At 42.2% G+C, this 24,856-nt stretch overlaps 1 protein-coding gene and 1 non-coding gene across 2 annotated transcripts; one reads left to right on the top strand and one right to left on the bottom strand.

Annotated features, from left to right (window-relative positions):
• Positions 1-6,269: 6,269 nt before the first annotated feature.
• On the bottom strand, positions 6,270-6,373 carry LOC150049601 (U6 spliceosomal RNA). Its single transcript, XR_016538916.1, has one exon. It is a non-coding gene; the product is annotated as a U6 spliceosomal RNA (small nuclear RNA).
• A 2,010-nt stretch (positions 6,374-8,383) lies between these two features.
• Serpinb5 (serpin family B member 5) lies at positions 8,384-24,245 on the top strand. The gene is made up of 7 exons (XM_090353560.1): positions 8,384-8,470; positions 14,599-14,773; positions 15,096-15,233; positions 16,742-16,859; positions 17,611-17,753; positions 19,983-20,150; positions 22,673-24,245. Exons 2-7 carry the CDS (start codon positions 14,606-14,608, stop codon positions 23,063-23,065), a joined length of 1,128 nt encoding a protein of 375 aa, XP_090209686.1. The 5' UTR covers positions 8,384-8,470; positions 14,599-14,605; the 3' UTR covers positions 23,066-24,245.
• The last annotated feature ends 611 nt before the right edge of the window (positions 24,246-24,856 follow it).

The following is a 24,856-nucleotide window of genomic DNA, read 5'->3' as shown; positions in this document are numbered from 1 at the left end:
CCTCTCTCCAATGATGTGGGTGTTATCAAGTGCATTTTAAAGATAAGAAAATGGAAATTTGAAGGTGGTCAGAGGGCAAGGTGCCCCAAGCTACAAGGGCGCTGCCATGAGAGATGAGATTACACTGTACGTATGGCTTCAGTTTTGTTTCAGCTATGGGAAGGGGCTCTACAAAGGAGATCGCTGATGCTGATGCAACCAATTGTGCAGTGTGCAGGTGCTTGTGGGTACACAGTAGCATGTCCATAATGAAATATTTGATACTGCGGTGCCTGACACATAGTAGGTGATGAAGAAATGTTTGTCAGATGATTGTATGCAAACAGTATGCCGCATTTTTGCCGCTATGGATATTTCTGTTGTATGGCAAGGGCAGGAAACTCTTTCAGAAGTAGTTAGGAGATGGCAGTTGTGTTTCTCTTGAAGTCTGTGGTGAGTTCTTCTTTTTTGTCTAAACTTTTGTAAACTTGGGCATAGTCAGTTCAAGGTGAATGATTACATGCTAATTATGAGTCTGGAACAAAAAAGAGGTGCTATACCCCTTTCTGTTTGTGTTTTTTTCAATCAAGAGATGCGGGAGTTAAAATACTTGAATTTATCTCAGAGCTGGAACCTGTGTTCTCCACCCAGACTAATTGCCCCAACATCCTATAATTGCCCTGACCTTGGGTAAGCTTGCCTCATCAGCACTAATGTGCTGTTAGTGGTGGGAGAGCGAGGGGGAAGCAAACCCACATGACACATCACAAAGGGAAGAAACCCAGGAGTCTCTTTCTAGCAATAGATGTTTTTACTAGTCATTTAACAATACGTACTTCATAAACCCATTCAGCAAGCGTTCAGGTGACTTGAAAAGAACTGCCATACTTTCCATGTCCTGCAAACTTAGCTTATGAGCCAAATGCTCTGTGCTTGTCTTTACTGACAGTCTTTCTTTACCCTGAACTTGGGTTTCTTTTCTCTATTTTTCATCTCACCTATCAATAAACATACTTACTGATTTGTTGCTGTTGTTGTTGTTGAAGGAACTGCATTCTCTCTTAGATTTCTGGTTCCCTAATTTAAAGCCAGCTTTGATGTTGCAACTGCTAGAGCAAATTAATGGTATTTTTGTAACCTTTTCTTTTTACCTAGCTTCCCTTACCCTGAATCTACTTAGAGACTTGCTCTACGTTTTTTTTTCTTTTACCATTTTATTTTATTTGCCCTTTAGCAAAGCAGTTTCGGAATAGAATACATCTTGATCAATGTCACCGCTTTCTTCAGGCTCCTGCTTCTCTGGTTGGGGACACCTTTCTGGAAACCAGCAGGTGGCAACAGGCTTGTGTATCAAATTCTGGAACACTAACAACTCTGTTAGTATTAACAATATGAACAATATTGTTAGCATTCCAAAAGTAGGCTTGATGATCAAGGATACATCGTTTCATAAGAAGGGAACAGAAATACGATTTTGGATTTTTTTTTACACTCACAAGTAATAGAGCTAAGAATATAACTCAGCTAGCAGTTACATAAGTCAATACTCTGTAATTATAACACATACTGAGATAATGGATGTGTAAAGGGGAAAGATATAGTTGGCTCACAGTGTTGGAGATTCCAGTCTATGATGAGATGGCTCTCTTGCCTTTAGGCCTGTGATGAGAAGTAAAGCACAGTGGAAGTGTGGGGGATAGCAAAACTGCACCCTCATGTTGGAGAAGGAAGAGAGAAGCGGGGTGGGGGTTGGGGGGGAGACAGAAAGACAGACAGAGAGAGAGAGAGACAGAGACAGAGACAGAGATAGAGACAGAGAGAGACAGAGAGAGAGAGACAGAGAGAGAGATGGGGAGAGAGAAAACTGCATTCATGTAGCCCTTTTAAGGGCTTATCCCCAAAGATCCTGCCTCTTAAAGCCTCTATCATCTTCCTTTCAGTTGTGTGAAGATGACATATGGGCCTTGGGAAGACATTTATGATCCAACCCATAGCAGGAGTGTGTTGGAATTATCACCCCATAAGGAAGGACGCGTATGCATGTGTGTGCTGGGGAAGGGGTGGGGAGAATTCACTCCAGAGGTAGGCAGGACTTCACGCAGATGGACTTGGTACTGACTGTGTGTCAGCCTGATGGTTTGGCCTTATGGGGATCTTCTGAGTGTCCTTTTACAAATCTCTTCCGAAGTGAGGCGCTGGTGCTCACTCTTAGAGGCTGGAATCTGAGGATTGTGGCTCGAAGTCCACCTTGAGCCTTGTGAGATTGTTTTCTCCAATTAATCAGCTAAAAGTCAGAAGTGGAGGCGTGGCTGGGTGTGCCAGTCTTGAGTTAAAAGACAGACACACACACAAGAAGCTAAGGACAAACACTCAAGGCCCTAAGTTCAAGCTCAGTACCTGCACAAAACAAAACAAACAAGTAAAGCCCTCTTTAAAATAACAAAACCAAAAAAATCTGGTTGTAAAAATGCCAAGGGGATTATTATTTTTTTTGCCAGTCCTGGGCTTGAGCTCAGGGCCTGAGCACTGTCCTTGGACTTTCTCAAGGCTAAAGTTCTACCCTTGAGCCTCGGCACCATTTTTGGCTTTTTTCTATGTATGTGGTACGGAGGAATCGAACCCGGGTCTTCGTGCATGCTAGGCACTAGGCCAAACTCCTGGCCCCCAAGGGGATTATTTTTTGTTTCATTCATTTACTTTCATTCTTCAGCTATAGTTAGGACTATAAATTGGTCTAATCCAATATTTCTTTAAGAATGAATTTGAAAAGCTGTGTTACATAGTGAAAAGGAAGTAGAATATTAAAAAAATAGCAACCCACTGCCAAATGTTTCTCTAGAAGAGTTGACTAATTTGAATTCCTGTCAGCTGTAATGATATTCTATTTACACTGGATATATTCTGAAAAGATTGCATTTTGTGCCTTTATTTGTTTCTTCTATGAGAATTATATATGAAAAGAAAATAAGACCTTGGCTACATACTTATTTGTACAATGAAGAAGCCTTGGGAGTTTCTAAGACAGAAACTGAGACACTGATTCTCTGAATGGACAAGTCAGCTGTACCATGCAGAAGGTAGAGATCATGACATGCGACTCATTATAAATGTGTGGATCATAAATCAGAGGATTTATAGATAACTTTCCCCTGTATCAGTCAGAAACGTCCACATAAATTCACCTTCTCTTTCATGACTCAGTTTTTTTTTACATTCAAAAATATATATAATAGTTTTGGGTGACTAAGATGGATCTCTCCTTGTGAACTTCCTGTGAATTATTGGGAAATGTGCAAGGTCAACATTTATTGTTCTACTGTGTGAGGGAGCTTGATAGCTTATGAGTCAGTGGCGATTTTATTCCACAGGGATAAAACTTGATGGTTTGGAGGTATCTAGGTAGAATGCTAAGGAGTTTGTGCCTGAAACTTCCTTTCTTAGGAAAAATGAGAAAGCTAGACAAAAAGAGAGAGAGGGAAGGAGGGAACAAGAAAGGAAGAAGGGGAGAGAAAAAGAGTGAGAAAGGGAAAGGCAGAGGGAAAGAGAGAAAGAGAAAGAGAGGAGACCAAGGCATGTCATAACAAAGCTCCTTTGACTATTCCTGGGAGTGGTTGGGTGTGTCTGGTCATCCCTCAGCCAGAATGAATGCTGGGTAATCCAGTTATAATGTCTGTGAATGTTTCAACCTACTGTGAGAAACAGCACCAGCAAAACAGTCTCCTAGGTTATTAAACCTTGGGGCCAATGACTCCTTTTCTTGCACTAGAGGAAATTGTTAGATAAAATTGTGTAATGAATGTGTTGGTGATTCATTCTTGAAACTCTATTTCTCTCCTTCAATGAAAAACCTTACTCTTTTTAAATACATGATAAATAAAATGAATTGTGTGATTCATTTTGGAATAAACCAGGAAAAAAATGTATCTCTGCTTAGATTTTAGCTAGAGGCGGAAATCATGCATACTGAGTGAATTGTAAAGTGTGATTTGGTACCTGGGCTCTGTATTCTAGGTTCAAATTTTCCTGAGCAAACACATCAAAAGTGCTCCAGATGTGGCTTTTCATGAAGCTTGGTGATGCCACATGAAAGCCATATACAATTATTTTAATATTGCGTCTCTAAGAAATTGGTGCAAGTGCTTTTTCTGTCTTATACCTCTTAAGTCTTCATACTACATGACATCATTTTGTCTTTTTTTCTAGTTCTTTAACTCAGATCCTCTTAATCTTATTTGACTGTTTTATTCTTGGAACTTCCAGCATTTTTGCTAGTTAATTGGTAATAACAATCTCCAGGACATCTCTGCCCTGGCTGGCTTTGAATGGTGATCCCAGCCTCCTGAGTAGCTAGAATTACAGGTGTGAGCTACTGGCACTTAGAGCCATTGTTTTTCCTAGACATCTTCTCCAGATTTGCATCTTCTGCATTTTAGCATGTTTCCTAGACCATAGGTTCTTAGAGACTTAAAGCTCATCCATGGTCTCCTGGAGACCTATAGTGAGGTCTTATTCTTTTTTTTTTTAAGGACTTTCTCAGAGTCTGATACACTCATCAGGTCTTTATTTGATCAAGTACACTCTCTGATTAAAGCATGCAATTGAAAAGGGCAGGAAAAAATAGAACCCATAGGTTGAAAATAATCAGTTGCCATTTTTATTTCCAATAGCTGGTTCAAACAGTGTGACTTTAGATCAATGAACTACTACTTATATAACTCCTAGCTTCATCCTCTCCTAATTGAACGTTATTCCTTTTTTTGATGTAGAATTCCAGTGAACTTCAGCAGAGGACTACCACAGTGAAACACATTCCAGGAAACAGCTCTTCTCTGTCAGGTAGGATCACATTTTCATATTCTTAGTACTGAATGCCAACACTGCTCTGCCTCAGTATTTGCTTTTATTTGTGATATCCCACGGACATTTGAGCCCTTATCTTATTTTGGTTCAAGTGGAAACTGAGGATACTAAAAAAAGGGTACATGTAGTATTATCTCCACAGATGGTTCAACAAATGAATGTTTTTACTGGGCACTATACCTGTCTCACACCCATAATCCCAGCTATTTAGGAAGCAGAGATCAGAGGATCATGGTTCAAGGCCAGTTTCAGTAAAAAGATATGGTGGTACAAGGCTGTGATTTCAGCTATGCAGTAGGGCTACGGTCTTAGGCCACTTGGGCAAAAATGCAAGACCATATTTTAAAAATAACTTAAGTATTGGGGTGTGCGATAGAGTACTTAAACTCTTACTTATCTTCCTATTGTACTTTGTAAGATCTTTGAGAGGATGAAGCCTGCCTCATTATCTTTCATTGAGTGATGTCTGTCTGTCTGTCTGTCTGTCTGTCTGTCTGTCTGTCTCTCTCTCTTGCCAGTCCTGGGCCTTGAACTCAGGGCCTGAGCACTGTCCTTGGGTTTTCTCAAGGCTAGAACTCTACCACTTAAGCCACAGCACCATTTCTGGCTTTTTTCTATATATGTATGGTACCAAGGAATCAAACCCCAGTCTTTGCATATGCTAGGCAAACACTCTACCACTAGGCTAAACTCCCAGCCTGATGTCTCTATTTTTTTCTTTTTTTTGCCGGTCCTGGGCCTTAAACTCAGGGCCTGAGCAGTGTCCTTGGGCTTTCTCAAGGCTAGAGCTCTATCACTTGAGCATGGCACCATTTCTGGCTTTTTTTCCCCCTATGTATGTGGTACTGAGGAATGGAACCTGGGTCCTTGTGCATGCTAGGCAAGCATTCTACCACTAGGCTAAACTCCTGGCCCTTATCTATTTTTTTTTTTTTTTTTTTGCCAGTCCTGGGCTTAAGCTCAGGGCCTGAGCACTGTCTTTGGATTTTTCTCAAGGCTAGAGCTCTACCACTTGAGCCTCAGCACCACTTCTGGCTTTTTCTAAGTATGTGGTACCAAGGAATTGAATCTGGGTCTTTGTGCATGCTAGGCAAGCACTCTTCCACTGGGCCAAACTCCTGGCCCCCCGTCTCTATTTTTTAAAAAATATTTTAGTCTCTTTTTTTATTGGTGTTCAAAATTGTGTCCATAAAAATAATCATGTTCTCTATTTTTTATTTTTTATTGTTGGGGTAATATATAGAGGGGTTGCAGTTATATTCGCCAGATAATAATAGATGCATTACTTCTCACACATTGCTACCCCTTCTCATGTTTTTGTCCCACTTCCCTCCCCCCTACCCCTCCCAATCATCTTGTTTCCTCCCCTTTCCTTTCCTATTTCAAATAAACAATGTATATACAACATACCAGGTAACAAAGTCAGATACAAAACTATGGAATACTTCACGAGTTTGTATGTCATCCTTTGCACAGGGGCCATGCTAATTTCTGTATCATTGCAGTTTTAGTATATGTGCTGCCAAGTGAGCACACGTGTTCTCTCTTTTTTTTTTTTTTTGCCAGTCCTGGGCTTGAGCGCAGGGCCTGAGCACTGTCCTTGGACTTTCTCAAGGCTAAAGCTCTACCACTTGAGCCTCAGCACCACTTCCGGCTTTTTTCTATGTATGTGGTACCGAGGAATCGAACCCGGGTCTTCATGCATGCTAGGCAAGCACTTTAACCACTAGGCCAAACTCCCGGCCACGTGTTCTCTTTAATAGCATTTTTTACAGAATAGCTCTACAATGTCCCATCACACATGTTTTCATATTGAACAGATTTTATAAACACATCTACACAGACACACACACCAAAATGCCAATGGTATGTGTTCTACTATGTTACCAAAAACACGGGAAGGCATATCAAGAAGTAATATACCCACTACCTGATGAATGTAACTGTAACCCCTTTATACATGACCCCGGCAATAAAACACGATAAATAAAGTTTCAAACTAAAAGGCCTCTAACTTTTAAACAGTCAGAAACATAGGGAATAGACCTTGTTCTAGACACTGTGATTTAAGGGCAAGTCCCTGAAAGCCGATGCATTGCAGAAGCTAGAATGAAGGCGTTCCTATAAATAATTGCATGGATTGCAGTGAATTTGGTGTGACCACCACAACCCACCTTTGGGGCCTACATAGGGTGATCTCCTGCACAGATTGGGTCTGAGTGGTTAGAGCTGTGGTCCCTGGGGCTCCTGTGCCACAGGCCACACACTTTCTATGCTCTGTCTCTTCTTGGGTGTGGATACCCATTTTACAGATTTTTAAAAAGCGGGAGGCAGAGGGATTCAGCAAGCACCTTGTTTAGGACTTCTCCAGCAGTGAGTGGTAGAGTTTGCAAATGTAGGTAGGACTGTGTCTGCACCCACACTCCCACGTTTTCCCCACAGAAGCTGGGTCACATGATTTTAGTTTCCTGCCAGGTATCCCCCTTTTAAACTGAGTAATTTTTAGGATTTTTTAAAGGAAATTTCCTATCCCCCTTCCCCTTTTGGATTTCGTCTCTACTTGCTCTACTGATACTCCCAAGTACTGCTTTTGGAGATGAAGTCATTTAGCTTATGAGTTCACTCCTGATTAGTAATAAAATACCTAAGACCTGTAAGTGTGTGTGTGTGTGTGTGAGTGTGTGTGGGGGGGAGTGGGAGAAGAGGAAGCTGTCAGTCAATCCTAGTTTAGCCTTGCTGTCACTCACAGTCTGGGGCATTCACTGTGTACTGTAAAGTAGTAGGTCGCCCACCTCCCGGGGTGGCTTTGGGAAATGAATGAAGGTTGGCCCCAGGTGACTTTACCTAAGTCACATGGAGACTTGTCAGTCACCGCGGATGGCAGGGTCACATCAGTGAACTAGGAATGCAGGCTCGGTTTCAGGTGCTTTCCTGGCGAGGTAGAGGGCGGGAAGGGAGGGGGCCACCGAGCAAGCCCTGGAGGAAGGTGAGAAAGCTGCAATCTGTCCGAAGGTGGCTTCACAAGGAGATGCCAGAGCATGGCTGTGCCATCTGCTGGGAATCCCTCTGCCGCCTGCAGTAGACAATGTCCTTCCTGTCCGTTCTGTCGTAAATGTGATGCCAGCCAGGCCCTGTCGGACATCACAGTGAGCTTCTGCCAGCACGTGCGTGCCACCCATTTCCCCTTCTGGCGGGGCAGGGCTGCGGTTAGTTCTGTCTGCCCCAGCCTGTCGGAGGCCTTCGGGAGCTCCGGGAGCCCCGCCGACAGCCCGCAGGTGCAGCCTGAATCATCACTCAGCCTCGCCCAGGCTGCCAGTCTGCGTGAATAAGGAGTCCAGGGAGCCAGCGGGGTGGGCGTGGCCGCCGCGGGAGGGGCGTGGTCACCCCGGGAGCCTCGCCCAGGCTGCCAGTCTGCATGAGTAAGGAGTCCAGGGAGCCAGGCGGGGTGGGCGTGGATACCTCGGGAGGGGCGTGGTCAAACCCGGGAGGGGCGTGGTCACCCCTGGAAGGGCTCAGGTGAGCAGTTGCTCCTCCCATCCAGCACCACTTTGCTTCGACAGCCAGGTAAGGGTCTCTGAGCGCCTTGCTTTCTCCCTCCGCTGCCGGTTTTCCAGGATAACTGCAATTCCAGGTAAGCAAAGAAGGGCTCCCAGGACGGGTCGTAGTTGCCGGAGCTGGTGGCTCAAGCTGGAACTTTATTATTAGTATGATTATTTTCAAAGGTAGCCTGTTCTCAAAACCCCGACCCCCCTCTTCCCCCATGCCGATCAGTTTCAGAGCCCAGGCTGGGAGCCCCATGCGGGGAGTAGAGTCCTGTAGCTGTCTGCAGGTATGACTGCCAGGAGCTGGCACAGCCGCAAGCTTTGAGGGCGGGTGGCCCCGCTTCTCAGCACCCGGCTGGATTTCAGGAGCTGGGCTGCGAGGGGCGAGGCCGCCAGAGGGGCGGCAGGCCCAGCTCACCTTCCCGGCTGACACCCGGGGGTTGAGAGGTTGACGGGCTGCTGCTTTACTTGTTGGCATTTTAATGCATCAAATCAGGGCCCAGCCACATCTGGCTCCCACATTTTAGATAGGAAGTGTGTATTTTTCAGCATGCATTCTCAGCAAGATGATCTTCTCAAATGCGGATTCTTAGACTGTTAAGGTGGGCCATCCCATATAGTCTTCCTCACAGGCTCTACTTTTTCTTATTTTTCTCTTTCCCTTCTCTTCCCATCTCTCTTTTCTTTTTCCTTTCCTTTCTTTTCCTTTCCTTTTTTTTTTAAATGACTTCATCTGACCATGTCCACATAAACATACTAGGCTGGTCAGTTGTCCCCTGGTGAATTCACAGAATTAGGGGCTCTTGGGCTTCCTCTTGTTCAGCCCTGTCATTCTGTAGATGAGGCTCACAGAGATGAAGTCACACAGGTGAAATGGCCTTGTTGCTGAAATGGAATCTAGTCTTGAAACTTGCAGTGTACAGATGTTTCTGTGTCACCATGGATTCTCCTAATATCATTTCGCTCCCCAATTTCTTCCGAGGAATGTTCAATAGAATTTGGTGAGTTTGAAGCGTCTGGTGCTCTTTGGACATGCTAATGTTTGAGGGCTTATTGGCTGGGTGGAGAGATGGAAGTCTGACTGAGCACTGGCCTGTTCACAGAAATGAGTCTGCAGCTTTCACTCTTTGGTTTCCAGTGCCCTCTGTGTGACAGACTGACTGGTGCTTGCCCTCTCAGCAGCTTGGCCCCTTCTGGTACTTGTTAGTTAACAATGGGCTGGATTCCTGGCCAAGGTTAGACTTCTAAGGAACCAGAAGCAATATAATGTTTTAGAAGCCATGAGCAAAGCAGAAGCTCCTTCTCCATCAGAAATTAAAGCAATTAACCTTATTATTAGTGGCTTCATTGTACTTTCCTGACATCAAAGCACTTTCCATATATATTTATCCAATCACCTCATCTAATTCTCTTATTCCTTCATACCACAGCAGCTAGACAATCTCATGTTTTCCTTACCTGGTACTGACTTTTCTTCTCTTAGTGTTGGAAAGTGAACCACAAAGGCTATACTTTTAGGCACTGCATTGGAAGTATTACAATAGACAAGATTTCTCAAGGCATTTTCACTGAAGACCTGAATCTCCTCATCTGTTACGGGAGACATGTTAGGGACACAGGAAAGAGTTGGTTTTTAAGGAATGAGGAAAGGATGTGCACAGACTTGTGACAGCAACAAGTGGTAAGTCCAGAGAAATGAGCCCTTCCCACCCACTCTAATAGAGATAGTTTCTCCATTCATTGGGGCCAATGCAACCTTTGAATCATATCAGCTCTCTCTGGCTCACATTTGTTTTGCATGACTTAAGTCTTACGCATCCTCCAGGACTCATGTTAGTGTCTCTGAGGAGATGTAACTGAGATTTCCAGTATGGCTTAGATGCTCTTTAGGGTTCCCTAGGTAACGTTATCAAAACAGGCATCATCCTGATTACACCATCTGCTGGTCGCTCAACAGAGGGAGGAGCTGTGCTTTGTCCATGTTTGATTTCTTAATGCTTGCTTACTTCAGTGCCTTGAGCAAGGATTCAGAAAATATGAACAGCACACAACTTGAGAACCAGAGTTCCCACAAGTAGGACAGTTACAGGGTAATATTTCAATATTGATATAAACAAAAGCAACAAGCCACATTAAAACACACACACACACACACACACACACACACACACACACACACACGAAGTCTTTGGGAGTTTGGGGGAACTTGAGACATGTTAGTAAAAACAAATGCTGATAAAGATACACTTCCTGCCAAACAAGGTGGGAGGGAAAGTGCCAGGCTAGCAGCTGGAAGAGTGGATTCTGGGTCTGGTTTTGCCACTCTTACTCCCTGTGTGGGTGGCCTGGGAGAATCTCTTCCCAGCATCCATTTTACTCATTTGCAAAATGAAGAGGTGGGGCTGGACTAGATCCCAGGGCAAGATATTGCCAGGCTTGAAAGGTGTATGATTTTACCACACCTTTGCAAAAACAATTTGCAAGTCATTTAATCTGGTTTTGCATAATTTATGATATTTTATGTGTTCTTAAAAATGACCTTTTTGTGTTATTACTTCAACTTGCATCTCACATTTCCCTCGTTTGAAGGAAAATTCATTTTACACCTTTCAGTGATGTTGAATTCTATGGTGGTTCCCATGTTAGAGTTAAAATCAAGAATACCTTTGTTAAAACTCATTACAGGATTTTCGTGAACATTGAAAGGAGACATCTCTGTACCCAAGTGATAATAAATTGGACAACTTTGCAGTGACTTTAGTCATTCTATATTTGATGAAAATAGGACGTTAGATGTGTAGACTTACTGCATGAGAGAATTTCTATCTCTCAATTTTATAGCATTTACTCATGCAAAATGGTCTATGCAGGAACTTGATATTGGTCCCTGGGCATCTATGGTTGGCACTGCTGGGATTTGTTTAAATGCTTGGATGTCTTGCAATACATGGAGGTGGCAATTGGATGGGGTCGATGTCATCTTTTGAGATACCTCACACCAGTGCTTTTAGTTTACTTGATGGTGATTCCAGAGTACCAGAGAAGATTTTTCCATGCATATTTGATTTTTTTAGCATTCATTTTGTTTTTATTAAGATATTACATTATTTTGCCTCTGCAATAAATCTATATTCTCTCACTCATTTTATATCATCCTCCCTAATATCCGAGTTATCAATAGAATAGAATAGTCTTTAATCATTAGTGTTATCTAATTTATTTCATGGGATAAAGCTCGTAATCTTTTCACTTAAGGCAAGGCACACGTAATATTCTTTTTGTTTCTGTATCAAAAAGTTCACTTTAGTTAAGAGGCTGTTAATTCACCCCCTTTTTATTAAAGAATTTATTAACATTGATTTTTACAGCATATTTCAAATGATATGTTTAACAAACAAATATTCAAGAAGGGAATCGCAATATACAATCACTGGCACTTAATTTTTAGAACATAATCAAAATTAGGCTAAGGGTTTGTATATCATAGATACATATTAATGTATGTAATAAAACATTATGTCTATAGAGTCATAGGGTTTTATGTCTATGTAGTTGTATTTATATTTCCTGTACAATGTCCATAGCATTGGGTATGCAAATATTGAGTCCTCATTCTTGTGCTGTTTGGATCTAATAGCCACATATTAAGGAGACCATGCACCTTTTGTTCCTTTGGTCTTGATTTGCTCACTCAACATGATTCTCTCTAGATTCATCCACTTCCCTGCGAATGTCACCATTTTATCTTGTCTGTTGGCTATGTAGAATTCCATTGTATATATATATATATACATACATATATGTATATATATAAATATATATATGTATATATATATAGACACACCACATTTTCTGCATCCATTCATCTGCAGTAGGGCATCTGGATTGTGCATAGCTGATTTTTAAAATCAGTGATTGTTTCGTACTCCAACGTTCTTTCTCCCTGTGTGGCCCTTCTTTGATACTTTTAGTTTAGCATCAAACATTGGGTTGCAGCTTGTGTGTACTTCAGTTATTGAGCGTTGCATGTCTTTCCCCACCTAGGAGAATTTCTGAGACAAGAGTCAGTGCAGACTTAGATGAGAAGGCAGATGAGTCTGAACTCTTGTACTGAGGACTGCCATGCAAGGGGGTGGTAGGGGAGGGGAGAGGACTGTCTGGAAGGGAGGGGCGGACGGTGAGAAAGCCTCCCAGCTGTCAGGTGTGCACTGCTTTACCTTCTCCAGCAGGCACCTGGATCTAAGCCTCACATTGCAACCCTGTATTAATCTGTTGTGTAATGAGGTGTGTTAAATGCTTGTATTCACAGAATCATCTTGGCTAAACTAATCCCAAAATACTATAATGAAACGAGCATTTCCTTAGCCTTTGGTCCTCTTTCTGCATTCATTTCTAGTTGTTGGCAGTCAAATAACCTCAGCAGATGAATCCATGAACTCAAACATGATTTTTCTAAACACAAGAAACCACTCTGTAGTTTGCTGCCAACTATGCAACAATGATTCTAAGTTTTCTTTTTCTAGGATGCACACACACACACACACACACACACACACACACACACACACACACATGCATATATGTTGAGGAGTATTGCCTGTACTTGGTAAATCACTTATTGTTAGCCTGATTAGGCCTCCTGCTGTAGAAGTATTGAAAAGTTGGAAAGTTTTCTGGTATAGGCTTAGCCATTTGGTAACTAACTCAGTATTATCAACAGTAAGTTTCCTGCTAGTAAACTTGTGAGCCAGACCTCTTTTCCTGAAAGTCTTGTATATACATTCCTCCAACCTGCCGTGAGGCATTTCTTTATTATTAGCATATATTAATTGGACAAAAGAGATTCATTGCAATATTTCCATACATACATAGAATAGACTTTGATCAAAATCACCCCCTCTGTTGCTCTTTCTTGTCCCTTTTCCCTTATTAAACCAATTTTAATGGGTTCCTCCCCTCCCATCCTTTCCTTTCTTCTCCAATGCCCTCTCATTGCTCCTTCTGCTCTCCTATTCTCTCTTCCTTCCCTCTTTCTCTCCCCTTTTCTTTTCTCCCCTCCCTCCCTTCTCTTCCCTTTTTCTCCCCTTTCCTTCCCTATCCTCCTTTCTCCTTCTTCCCTCTTTATCTTTTCCCCTCCCTTACTCCCCTTCTCCCCTCCCTCCTTCCCTCTTTTCCTCCCTTCCTTCCCTCCCAGGGCCCACCAAACTCTATGACCTCATATCAACTAATTAAAGCTGCAGAGACCCTAACTTCAAATAAAGTCCCATTCACAAGTACTGGGGATTAGGATAGCAGCTTGTCTTTTTAGAGGACATAATTCATTTTATAATACTTAATAAATCCTAAATTAAACCACCCAAAATAGATCTAATTTAACCACGAATGGTCTATAAAAATGTCTATCTTGTATGATTTAACTAGAAGTCTCATTGAATATTGTCTCAAGGTTTTTATTTATTTATTTGATTGGTTTTTGGTGGTGGTACTACTAGGCTTTGAGCTCAGGCTTTTCAGCTTGCTAAGCAGGCACTCTTCTGCTTGAGCTATCCCTTTGCTTTGCTCTGGTTATGTTTGGGATAGGGTATCACATTTTGCCCAGGTTGGCCTGAACCGAGATCTTCCTGTTTATTTCCCATCAGCTGGGATGGCAGCTATCCTGGGATGTACCACACTCAGCTTTAACAATTGGGATGGGGTCTTGTGGACTTTTCTGATGGAACTGAACCGGACCCTCGGTCCTCCCAATCTCTGTCTCCGACGTGGCTGGGATGACAAGTATATGCCATCACGTCCAACTACTGGTTGAGATGGACTTAGAAAACTTTTGGCCCAGAGTGCTCGTGAATCGCAATTCTCTCAGTCTCTGCTGCTTGATAGCTAAGATGATAGGTATGAGCTGCCAGCACATACAATCACAGAAATGTTGCTTAGCACAGTCTGCTGCCCTGGATGTTGAGGAAGAGGCATGAAGGATGGGATCCAGGCCATCGATTCTAGGTGGTGATGATTCCGGGTAAGGCAACCCACACAGAAGTTCTTAAGATGCCTTAGGATGTTTGTCCAGAAATTTCTTCTTGAATTTACCCGAACTCCCTTCCCTTCTTGTACCCAAGATCCTTACTTTTGCTGAGAAAGAATTCTTAATGTGTTGGCAGTGCACAGTTGGTATCACTTGCCCTACACATTAGAAATAGACCTCTCCTGTCTGTGGTTCCAGGCCTGCCATGGATGCCTTGAGACTGGCGAATTCTGCTTTTGCTGTTGACCTGTTCAAACAATTGTGTGAAAAGGAGCCACGGGGCAATGTCCTCTTCTCTCCAATCTGTCTGTCTACCTCTCTGTCACTTGCTCAAGTAGGCGCCAAAGGTGACACAGCCACTGAAATCGGGCAGGTAAGCACTTATGCTTTGCTGTGGATGCATTTATTAGACTCTGTAGGCAGGGCCCGTGTCGAGGGCAGTTTTGTTCTCCTTTCTTCACCCTGGAAACATTTTTGGTTGTCCCAAACAGTAGGACGACTGCTATAGGAATCTAGTAGGCCATAGGTATGGCTGGCCAATCTACTGTACCCAGGACAGTCTTCAAAACAGAGTTATTCAGGGAAACAGCCCATGTTGTGAGAATGCCTGGGCAGGAGAGATGGCGGGCCCTGCATTCACCTCTGCTGGAAGAGGCAAGGCATTACCACAATGCACTTCATTTTTCTCTTCACAGGTCCTTCATTTTGAAAATGTCAAAGATGTGCCCTTTGGATTTCAAACAGTCACCTCAGATGTAAATAAACTGAGTTCCTTTTACTCTTTGAAACTAATCAAGCGTCTCTACGTGGACAAATCGCTGAATCCTTCTACAGTAAGTTATATAAAGCAATCAGCAGGATTTAGCTTTTTTCCATGTGTGGCAGCGCATACTGCTAGACCTACAACTTTGTCAGTGGAATTCATTTCTAGGATATTTATAGACAATTTGTATTTGTATATTATTGAAATAATGAGTTCAAGTGAGAGGTGAATGCAGTGGGACGCAACCACAGTTCCTGTTATCTAGTTCAAAGTACAGAGAAGTTCATAGGCTTCCATTTACCCTCTTAAACCATCAGAAATCCTGCTTTCTTCTAGAGAGTACAATGACCAACTGTCTAATAAAGGTATTCCTATAGACAAGGCTTGTAAATGGCTCAGAATGCAACTTTTCATCTTTAAACAGCAAAATTAAAGCCACTTGGTTCAAGTTATAGACCTACAGCTTTGAATAAAAAAAAAAGCAAGAGTCTAAGCCCCAGTACTGTCACAAAAAATAATGACTAGAATTTCTAGTTTCCCAAATCCAAAAGCTAGACTAATAAGCCGAATATTTTGCCATGCAATCTCAACTTTAGACATTTGTTTTTCAGTTGAGATTTTTTGAGAACATAAGTTACTATTTTCATAAGTTTCTTTTTCTCTTGGTGACTTGAACATACACGACTGTTTTTGTTCCAACCATCATCTGGGAAATTAAACAAAATTGAGACATGAGTTGAGAACAGAAATGGAGGAATGCTAAAGACTCCCAGGGGGCGTTTGCAGAGATATCTAGTAAATTACCAGTAGCTGAAGTGAGGAATGGAAGTCTTCATCTCAATGAGGCCTTCTAATATTCTTTGTGCTTATCTCAACCAATGGTAGCAGTCAGCCCTAAGACTGGGCTGCAGTTAACTGAAGCTAAGTCAATTGGCTAAGACTGTGTATCCCTATGTTTAGGAGTGAAGTGACATGACTCTCAAATCCTATTGTTTCACTGAACTTTCATTTCAACATTTGGAATTATTTCAACCCCATTAGACTGTCTTCCCCTGTTTCTTTCCACTACTTTTGATGATATATAGCAGCTGCAGATTTACTGGTTAACAGTATAAAACAAGTGTAGTCTGAGAGAGGCCATCTATATTCAAGCTACCTGGATTTTTGTTTAAAGGACAAATACTTACTCTTGGATCTCTTAAACCAAGATTGGTTGTGGGGTTTTGCATTTTAAGCCAGCATTATTACATGTAGAGACATTACTGTGTTTTCCATATCACTGTACTTTAAACTTTTACATGCAGCCAAAACATGTGAGCTGTCTGACTCAGTCGGTCTAGGGTGGTACCTGAAAATCTTCTTTTTTAACAAGGTTCCAGGTGACTCCATGGCTCCTGACTCTTGGGCCATTCTTTGAGTATCAAAGGTCTATAGAATATTTGTTTATTTTAGTGAGGGCAATTGCTTTCTTGTCATAGTTCTCTTTTAGTGTACATTTCTGCTATTTTGAATGTTTTTGAAATTAAAACTCAAGTTATAATTGCATACTTTGTGACTTTATGAGTGAATGTTTTTCAGGAGTTTATCAGCTCTACAAAAAGGCCATATGCAAAAGAATTGGAAACTGTAGACTTTAAAGATAAACTGGATGAAACAAAAAGTCAGATCAACAGCTCCATTAAGGAACTCACAGATGGCAAGTACCTTTATTTGCTCTGCTCTAATAGCCTAAGTCTACAGGTCTCTCATTCCCATGAATCCTTTTTCTAAACTTAAGCATCCAGAGAATTCCTTGGAATTTAATAGCACACAAGTAAATTCTAGCTTACTGAGGCCTGTCAGCAACCTCCGTTTCTGGGCATTTCTGGTGTTATCTCATTCCTTGGCAGAAATTGCAGGTCCTCCAGTTTTAGTGAACCTTACCACGTTCTCTCACTAGCTGCAACATGCCCCTGTAGGGGATCAGGTCCAGAAGGATTTGCTCTGAGCAAATCACAAAACTAGTTTTCCAGAATGGAAAGGGCAGGATTGATGATATTAACTTGATGGTATTTGAAGCTGCTTCAAAAGTTACACCAATTTTACTAGCAAAAAAGAACAAAGACTCTTAGGCAAAAGTAAACATAGAAAATAAAACAAATTAGGAGATAATGAACTTTGCTTATAGGACCAGTGGGAGACAAGTGAGGTCATAGATGTGAAAAGCAGAGCCCAGGGCCAGGTGAGAAGTGAGAGGTAAAGTATTTCCCCCTCGGGAGTAGGAGGCACTTTTGTCTCTGCTACATCAGGTGTGACCAGGCAGAGGGAGAGAAAAGACTTCCCGAAATTTGAGGGCCTCAGCCACCAGGCCTTACATTCATGGCATGCAGCAGAATTACAGGTGTACATCTGAAGTCCATTTAGAAGAAAAACTCTGCTATGTGTGATTCTCTAAAACTCATCTGCAGGTCACTTTGAAAACATTTTGTCTGACAACAGTGTAAATGACCAGACCAAAATCCTAGTGGTTAATGCTGCCTACTTTGTTGGAAAGTGGATGAAGAAATTTCCAGAATCAGAAACCAAAGAATGCCCTTTTAGAGTCAGCAAGGTATGTTATGTTGCTATAGAAAGTAGTAGGTAGAGCTTAGAAACGTAATGTAATGGGATGGGAGGGGCATGGTGTGTGTGTGTGTGTGTGTGTGTGTGTGTGTGTGTGTGTGTGTGTGTCTGTGTGTGTTCAGGAATTCACACATGTGAAGCAAAGGAGGACACAGGGAACTCTAGCAAGGAAGGAAAAGAAACAAAAACAAGTCAGTGGACCTTACTCTCAGAAATTCCAAATATTCAGGAATCTTTCCTGAATCACAAAATCTTTCCTGATTCCCAAAATTCTCCGTGATCTCATTTTATCACATGTGGATGAAATCACCTGTTGAGTGGAATGCAAAGTTCAAGTTTCTCCTAATATTCTTTTTCCTTTATTACTGAGTTATGTTCACAGCCTGGTTTGGTGATTTTACTACTTTAACCTGTCACCTTTAAGGAGCTTCTTATCTGTGAAGAAAGCAGTATACATTTCCTTATCTGCATCATGAAGTTCTTCATAATAGTTTTTCAGGGCAGTCTGATCGAGGGGATATATCTAAAACAACAAACAGAAAACATCTGTCTTTGAGATGAAACCAAAGAACCGAGACTGGGCAGTTGACTTCTATTATTATTAATAATAATAATAATAAGTTATTATTATCATTATCCTTATTAACATATCTGATTTTACCTCATAGCTCTGTGTATCAGTTCTAACTTTCAGCTATCTGTCATCAGTCAGGTGTTTTTTTTTTTGCCAAATGTATTAACACCTTCTTAATGCTAGACAGAACCTAGGAGAAAGGCTTTGCCAGATACAGCTGGGTCAGCTGGACTGGCTCTCATCACTCCCTTTTTCTCTTCACCCTAGAATTTTCATGTGTATTTACTCATCTCTCATATGTACTTTTACCAGCAAAACATATGTGCTGATCTGGACCCTCCATTAGTACAGGTTTTGTAAGGTCAGGGAGTGGGTGCTTTACATTTCCATGTCCACAGATCCTGACCACATCCCAGCACATCCCCAGATGCTCTGTACATGGATTGGCTGAAGGACCAATCAGTCCTCAAGTTTGATTCTCAGGGTGATTGAACACTGTGTTCAGATCTGGTGGGCCTTCAGAGTGCCTTTGCAAAGGGAAAGGACTGGAGTCATTGTTATTGATGCTTACCCACTCTGAATGTCCCAGGGTTCTGGAGGGAGCCGGGAGGCTCATCCCCACTTCCTGAGCTTAGCTTGTGACAGCCGTCATCTCCTCAAAGATGACTTGAGACAGGAATTAATCATTAGGGACACACAGACTTTTTAGATTTCGAGTTTTCCACATGCAGTTCTTAGTATGATTCAACTACACCTCTAGCCATTTTTGGTTTGGTTATTCACCTTTTATTTATTTTTTAAAGCAGCACATCAAATATGTCAATTTTGAAATTTGTTTATCGGAAGGGTGCTCTGATTCACTTTGAAAGAGGGTCTCACTTTTTGCTCGGGCCAGCAGGCACCTCAATCTTCCCTATTTACGTTTCCTGCTGCAGCTAAGAAGATGAATGCATGTCATTGTGCCCACCGTTTTGTCGTTGTTGTTGGGATGTTGTCTTGTGAACTTTTTTTGTCTGAGACTGATCCAGAAGAGCAGTCCTCCAAATCCAGGAGTGGAATGACATATCAGTGCAATGACAGATTCACACCACCACACCTAGCCATCAAGGAGATGGACTCTTTGTGCCTTGAGTAGCTTTGAACCATGATCCTTCTAATATCTGCCTCCCTAGTAATAAGGATGTTGCTTGGCTCATACGCTGACTTATTTTTTGTATTAGGTATGTATTCAGGAAGCGCTATGTTAATGGGTTAGTACTTCAAACCAGTTCTACCAGGATCTTGGAATTATAGGCATCTGCAAAGACTATCTGAAACTTGGCCTATATTTTATACTCTCTTAGCTTAATATCTTAATATACAAATAAAAGTTATATACAGTTCCCACAATGTGTGGCAGGTAGAATTATTAGAGTACATGAATAAGTGTTCAAAGGAAGCTGTGGGACTTCCCAGTCTCTGAGGATGTGGTTTCAGTAAGGTGTGGGTCTCAGAGGATGGGTCATAGTATACTGACCTGAAATCATGAGAGCAAATGTGTGTGTGTGCACATGCACATGCCTGTACATATGTGCACGTGCGTATCTATATTTATTCATGTGTGCATTGAAAGATGAAAGTATCCAGACTTCTCTCCATTAACAGACAGACACGAAGCCAGTGGAAATGATGCACCTGGAGGCCGCGTTCTGCACAGGCAGCATCGATGACATCGGCTGTAAGGTCATCGAGCTTCCTTTCCAGAACAAGCATCTGAGCATGCTCATCCTGCTGCCCAAGGACGTGGAGGACGAGTCCACGGGCCTGGAGAAGGTGAGGAGGCACAGAAACGTGTGGATGCCGCTGGGTGGGACCATGAGAGGGGAGCACTGGCACTCACAAGGCACCAGAGTGGGGTTGAAGTCTCCACTTCCTTATCCCCTTTACTTCTCACCAGAGTGTTAGAAACTATGGCCTCTGCTTACTTACAACGGAGGGAAAGGAGACAGAGAGGGAAAGATAATTGGTTCTCTGTCATAGAACTGTTCGTGTTCTCAACTGTGGGCCAGGCTCTGTCCTCACCTCAGCATTGGCCACTCTGGAGAACACAAGTTCCTGATGTTTTAAGTTAGTCGGTATTTTTCCCCTTCAACGACAGCAATTTTAGGTTGTCAGAAGAGTGAGCCATTAATAGTTCATGTGAGCTTTTTCCTCCTCCAGCCCTCCAGCTTCTTCTGTTACTAGCAGGTTGCCTTAGTGTGTTTCGTGGTTTGTAATTGATGAGCTAGTACTGATGCATTATTATTAAACAAGTTTACAGGTTTCCATGGGGCTCCCTCTGTGTTGCACATTATTGCACACACACACACACACACACACACACACACACACACACACACATATATGTATATATATATATATATGCCATGGGTTTAAGCCAGTCATTGGTGGCTCAAATCTGTACTCCTACCTCTTCAGGAGCCTGAGATCTGAGGATTGCAATTCAAATCCAGCCAGGCTTGGAAAGTCTATTAGGCTCTTATCTCCAGCTCTACCAAAATGCCAAAAATGGCCCCATGGCTCAAAGTAGTAGAGTACTAGTTTTGAGCAGAAAAGCTCAGGGACAGTTCCCAAGCTCTGAGTTCAAGCCCCAGGACCAGCACAATAAAAATACAGCATAGGATTTAAATAAAAGTAGCTGTTCAAACTGCCTGTGGGTGAGTTTTAGTCTTTCCTCAGCACTGTCAGCTTCTGGCCAGCTGCTGAAGCCTCTTCTCTGTGCTGTATTTCTGGTCAGGCCTTAATTACCCCTGCCTTTCTAGAGGCAGCCTAACTTGATCCCAATCTTCCTGTTTCTTCAGTTACCACTGTGTTGTATTCACCACTTTCTTAGCTGAATAATAACCTCGGTCTTCATTCTTGGTTTGATGTATTGTTCTGTCTCTTTCTTAAGCTTTCTGAGATTTCTTCCTTCCTTACTTAAAATCCCCTCATAACAGTGATTGCTTCTCTTCTGAAAACGTTGATCTAAATAAAATCATTTTTGGATTCTCAGGATAGAATAGTTAAGAATAATATTTTATCGTTTTGTGATGGCTTCCTTAAGAAAATACTGTAGACTGAAGCACTGAAGTGAGGACCTTCATTTCTTCATGGTTAACCAGCACACATACGCAGCAAGTTTGGTTCTTTCTGAAGAGTGTGAGGGAGAGTTCACCCAGGCCTTCCTGGCTCTTGCTGGTTTGCTGGCATTCTGGTAGAGTTCTTTGGCTGATAGACACTTCACCCTGATCTGTGCCTTTGTTTCCACATGGCTTTCCTGTCGCTGTGTCCCAAATTCCCGTTTTAGGTTGGAACTCCAGTTCGTATTAGATTAGTGCTCATCCCTGTGGCCTCATCTTAAGTCATTACACCTGTACTTGACCCTAGATGCACATAATGTTCCATTCTGAGGTGTTTCTACCGGAACCTCAGTGTACACACAGAGAGACACAGTTCAGTCCCTAGCAGAGTGCTCTCCTGTGGACGTGGAGAGCTGTTTTCTCTCACTCTGCACCCTGAGCCGTGTAAGACAGTGCTGCTCTGACGGTGGCAGTGGGGATGCTGCCATTTTCTGTGGCTTGGCATTCTGCTTGCATCACTGGTGAGGTCGAAGAGAGTAAGGGGCAACTGAAGATTTGATCCCTGCAGAATTTTATGATTAAGCTACTTATTTATTTATTTATTTTTACTGGTACGGGGGATTGCAGTCAGTCCCTTGTGCTCTTAGCTTCTTGGCCCACAGCTGGCGCTCTCTTAAAGTGTGCCTCCACTTTTGAATAAGCCATTTTATGATTCTTTGCATAGCGCTCAGTTTTTTCAAATGGATTGAAATGACTGTGTTCACCCACGATCTTAATGAATGACTCAGAGATAGTCCAAGTTCCCATATTAAAATCACAACAATAACAACAACAGCACAAGCGGAGAAGAGCAAGGTGCTGGTGACCACGCCTGTAACCCTAGCTACCCAGGTCACTGAGATCTGAGGAGTGCAGTTTGAATCCAGCCCAGGCAAAAAAAGTTCAAGAAGTTCTTATCTCTCATTAACCTGCAAAATGCTGGAAGTGGAGGTGTGGTTCAAATGGTAGAACTTCAGCCATGAGTGCAAAAGCCAAATGAGAGTCCTGAGTTCAAGGCTCAATCCCAGAGCAACAAGAAACCAAACTTCAGACAAATTTCAGAGCCAGCAAAGTCAGATGTCTCATATCATCTTTGATGGACCCTTCCTTTGGCTCCCAAACTCACAACAGCCATCAATGTGTATCATCAGAAAAGAATTTTTTTTTAAAGTTTCTTTCCTTTTTGTCCTTCAGATTGAAAAACAACTCAACTCAGAGACCCTGGTACAGTGGACCAACCCCAGCACCATGGCAAATGCCAAAGTCAAACTCTCCCTTCCAAAGTTTAAGGTGGAAAAGGTGATAGATCCCAAGGCTAGTTTGGAAAACCTAGGGTTGAAAACGACCTTTAATGAAAATACCTCTGATTTCTCCGGAATGTCTGAGACCAAGGGTGTGGCCCTCTCCAATGTGATTCACAGTGTGTGCCTAGAAATAACAGAAGATGGTGGAGAGTCCATCGAGGTGCCGGGATCCCGCATCCTACAACACAAGGATGAGTTCAATGCTGACCACCCATTTATTTACCTCATCAGGCACAACAAGACTCGGAACATTGTTTTCTTTGGCAAGTTCTGTTCTCCCTAAGTGACAGAACCTAAGTGAGGTCCCACGGGATGGAGGCAGCTTTCTGTAGATGCTGCATGCAAGGGTTCGCTTTGTAAACACACTAGTGTTGCTGGGTTGGGAAGCAGTGACACATGTCATATGTAGCCTTCCTATAACATGCCTTCTTTTTCTATGGTTTCTTTTCTTTTTAAAAAATATCTTGTTAAAGTCTATGACATGCTTTTAATGTAAAGGGATCACCTTAGTGGAAAAAAAATACACATTCCTTATTTGTCAAACTGCCCTGTTACTGGCAGAAATGCAGTTTTCCTCATAAAGGAATTCTTATAAGGGAGATCTAGAGAATCTTATTTCTTCAACTTGGCCTTTCTTCAATGAGGTATTACTATTTTAGGCATTCTTACTTCCTCAAAGTCTAAAGAAAATACAGACATGAGAGCCACAAAGTTACCCTTGCCCATGAAACCTGGGTTCGTGTTTACTTTTCATTTTTAATCTCTCAGACTCCCTAATTCTGTAGCTTTTAGAAAGATACTATGTTGCATATACTATATGTTCTGGAACTTCATTGATAGGGTCTGGCATAGCATGGTTGCCTGCAAATCAGAGCCTTAATATTTCTGCAACAAAGTGGAGACTGTTCATACAAAATGGACAAATAAGTGGTTAAATTTTGCTAACAAGCAAGTGTGCCATTAGGAAAACACTTGGCAGAATTTAATTAGGTTTGGGCATGTTGGGTGAAGAATTTTAGAATTATCATAGTGGCAGTGTGATATTCCCCACTGACTTTTATATTTGGTAGATGGCCCCTGGCCACTCACCAAGCAGGGGCTTCTGGGTAACGCTCAAGGATTTTGGATACCTTATACCAGGGATTTTCACCATAGCCAATAAAAGCAGGAGTTTCTCTAATATGACAGGGGAAGGAAAGGAGCTGAATCCTAGGGGTGCCGTGAGTGAAGCGCTAAGCGTGTTCACGGCGCCTGTGCCTGTGTTTTAGTCTATGGGTTCCCTCATCTCAGATGGAAAGTTTGTAACTTACAGGAGTCGTGATTGGTAAAGTAGCTCTGCAGAGTCGTCTACACCACAGACTCATGTTTGGATTTCCTCCCAGAAGGATGCATGTACTGCGGGTCCCCTGGCTCTCCTTCCCTCATCCCTTCCTCACCATTCATTGTACATAGATGCTTCTTGCTTCAGGGCTTATTGTTGAACTTCTTCTCTGATATTGACAATAAAATATTGTTGGATTATGTATTCTGTTCTTTGTTTCAAAATTTTTTTTACTATTTTGAATAGAACCAAGCTTAAGCTTATACTTCCAAGGAAGTAACAAAGAATTTTTTAGGCTACAAGGGGCTTTGGGTTTAATACAAGTAATTTTTCAGTTGACATCATCTTTGTAGCTCAGAGTCCTTCATGCTCAGCCAGGTTATGAAAAGGTGAGTCCACAGGTAGCTGAGTTTTGGATAGTGAAGTAAAGATTTGCATGCTTTACAAGGTCAAGATTTTATGATTCCAAGACTACATTTGAATAATTTTCCTCGTAAGCTCTAAATTCTTTTAATGCAAGTTCTTTACTGGCCCAGTTTGTGTGGTTTGAGTAGTCTGCCAGCTGCATCAGGCTGGGATAGAAGGTATGAGGGCTTAGAGAAGAATAAGACTTGCTTTCCTCCTTTGAGGACTTTATAATCCAGCTGGGAAAGGAAGTTCCATCAGAAATGACATTTAATAACATGCCAGCCCTCAACGTTCACACCAATCAACAGAAAGTGCCAAGTGACCGTGTAATATCCAACAAGCATC

This window comes from Megascapheus bottae, chromosome 19 (genome assembly GCF_031878675.1).
Source record: "Megascapheus bottae isolate mThoBot1 chromosome 19, mThoBot2.hap1, whole genome shotgun sequence".
Classification (NCBI taxonomy): Eukaryota; Metazoa; Chordata; class Mammalia; order Rodentia; family Geomyidae; genus Megascapheus; species Megascapheus bottae.
This window is presented reverse-complemented; position numbering and strand designations above follow the sequence as displayed.

What these genes read in the sequence shown, in the direction of transcription:
- Serpinb5 (XM_090353560.1), top strand. Translation starts at nt 14,606, where the DNA reads ATGGATGCCTTGAGACTGGCGAATTCTGCTTTTGCTGTTGACCTGTTC. An exon ending in AATCGCTGAATCCTTCTACA is followed by an intron (nt 15,234 to 16,741) that starts GTAAGTTATATA and finishes AATGTTTTTCAG; the next exon opens with GAGTTTATCAGCTCTACAAA. An exon ending in AGTCCACGGGCCTGGAGAAG is followed by an intron (nt 20,151 to 22,672) that starts GTGAGGAGGCAC and finishes TTTGTCCTTCAG; the next exon opens with ATTGAAAAACAACTCAACTC.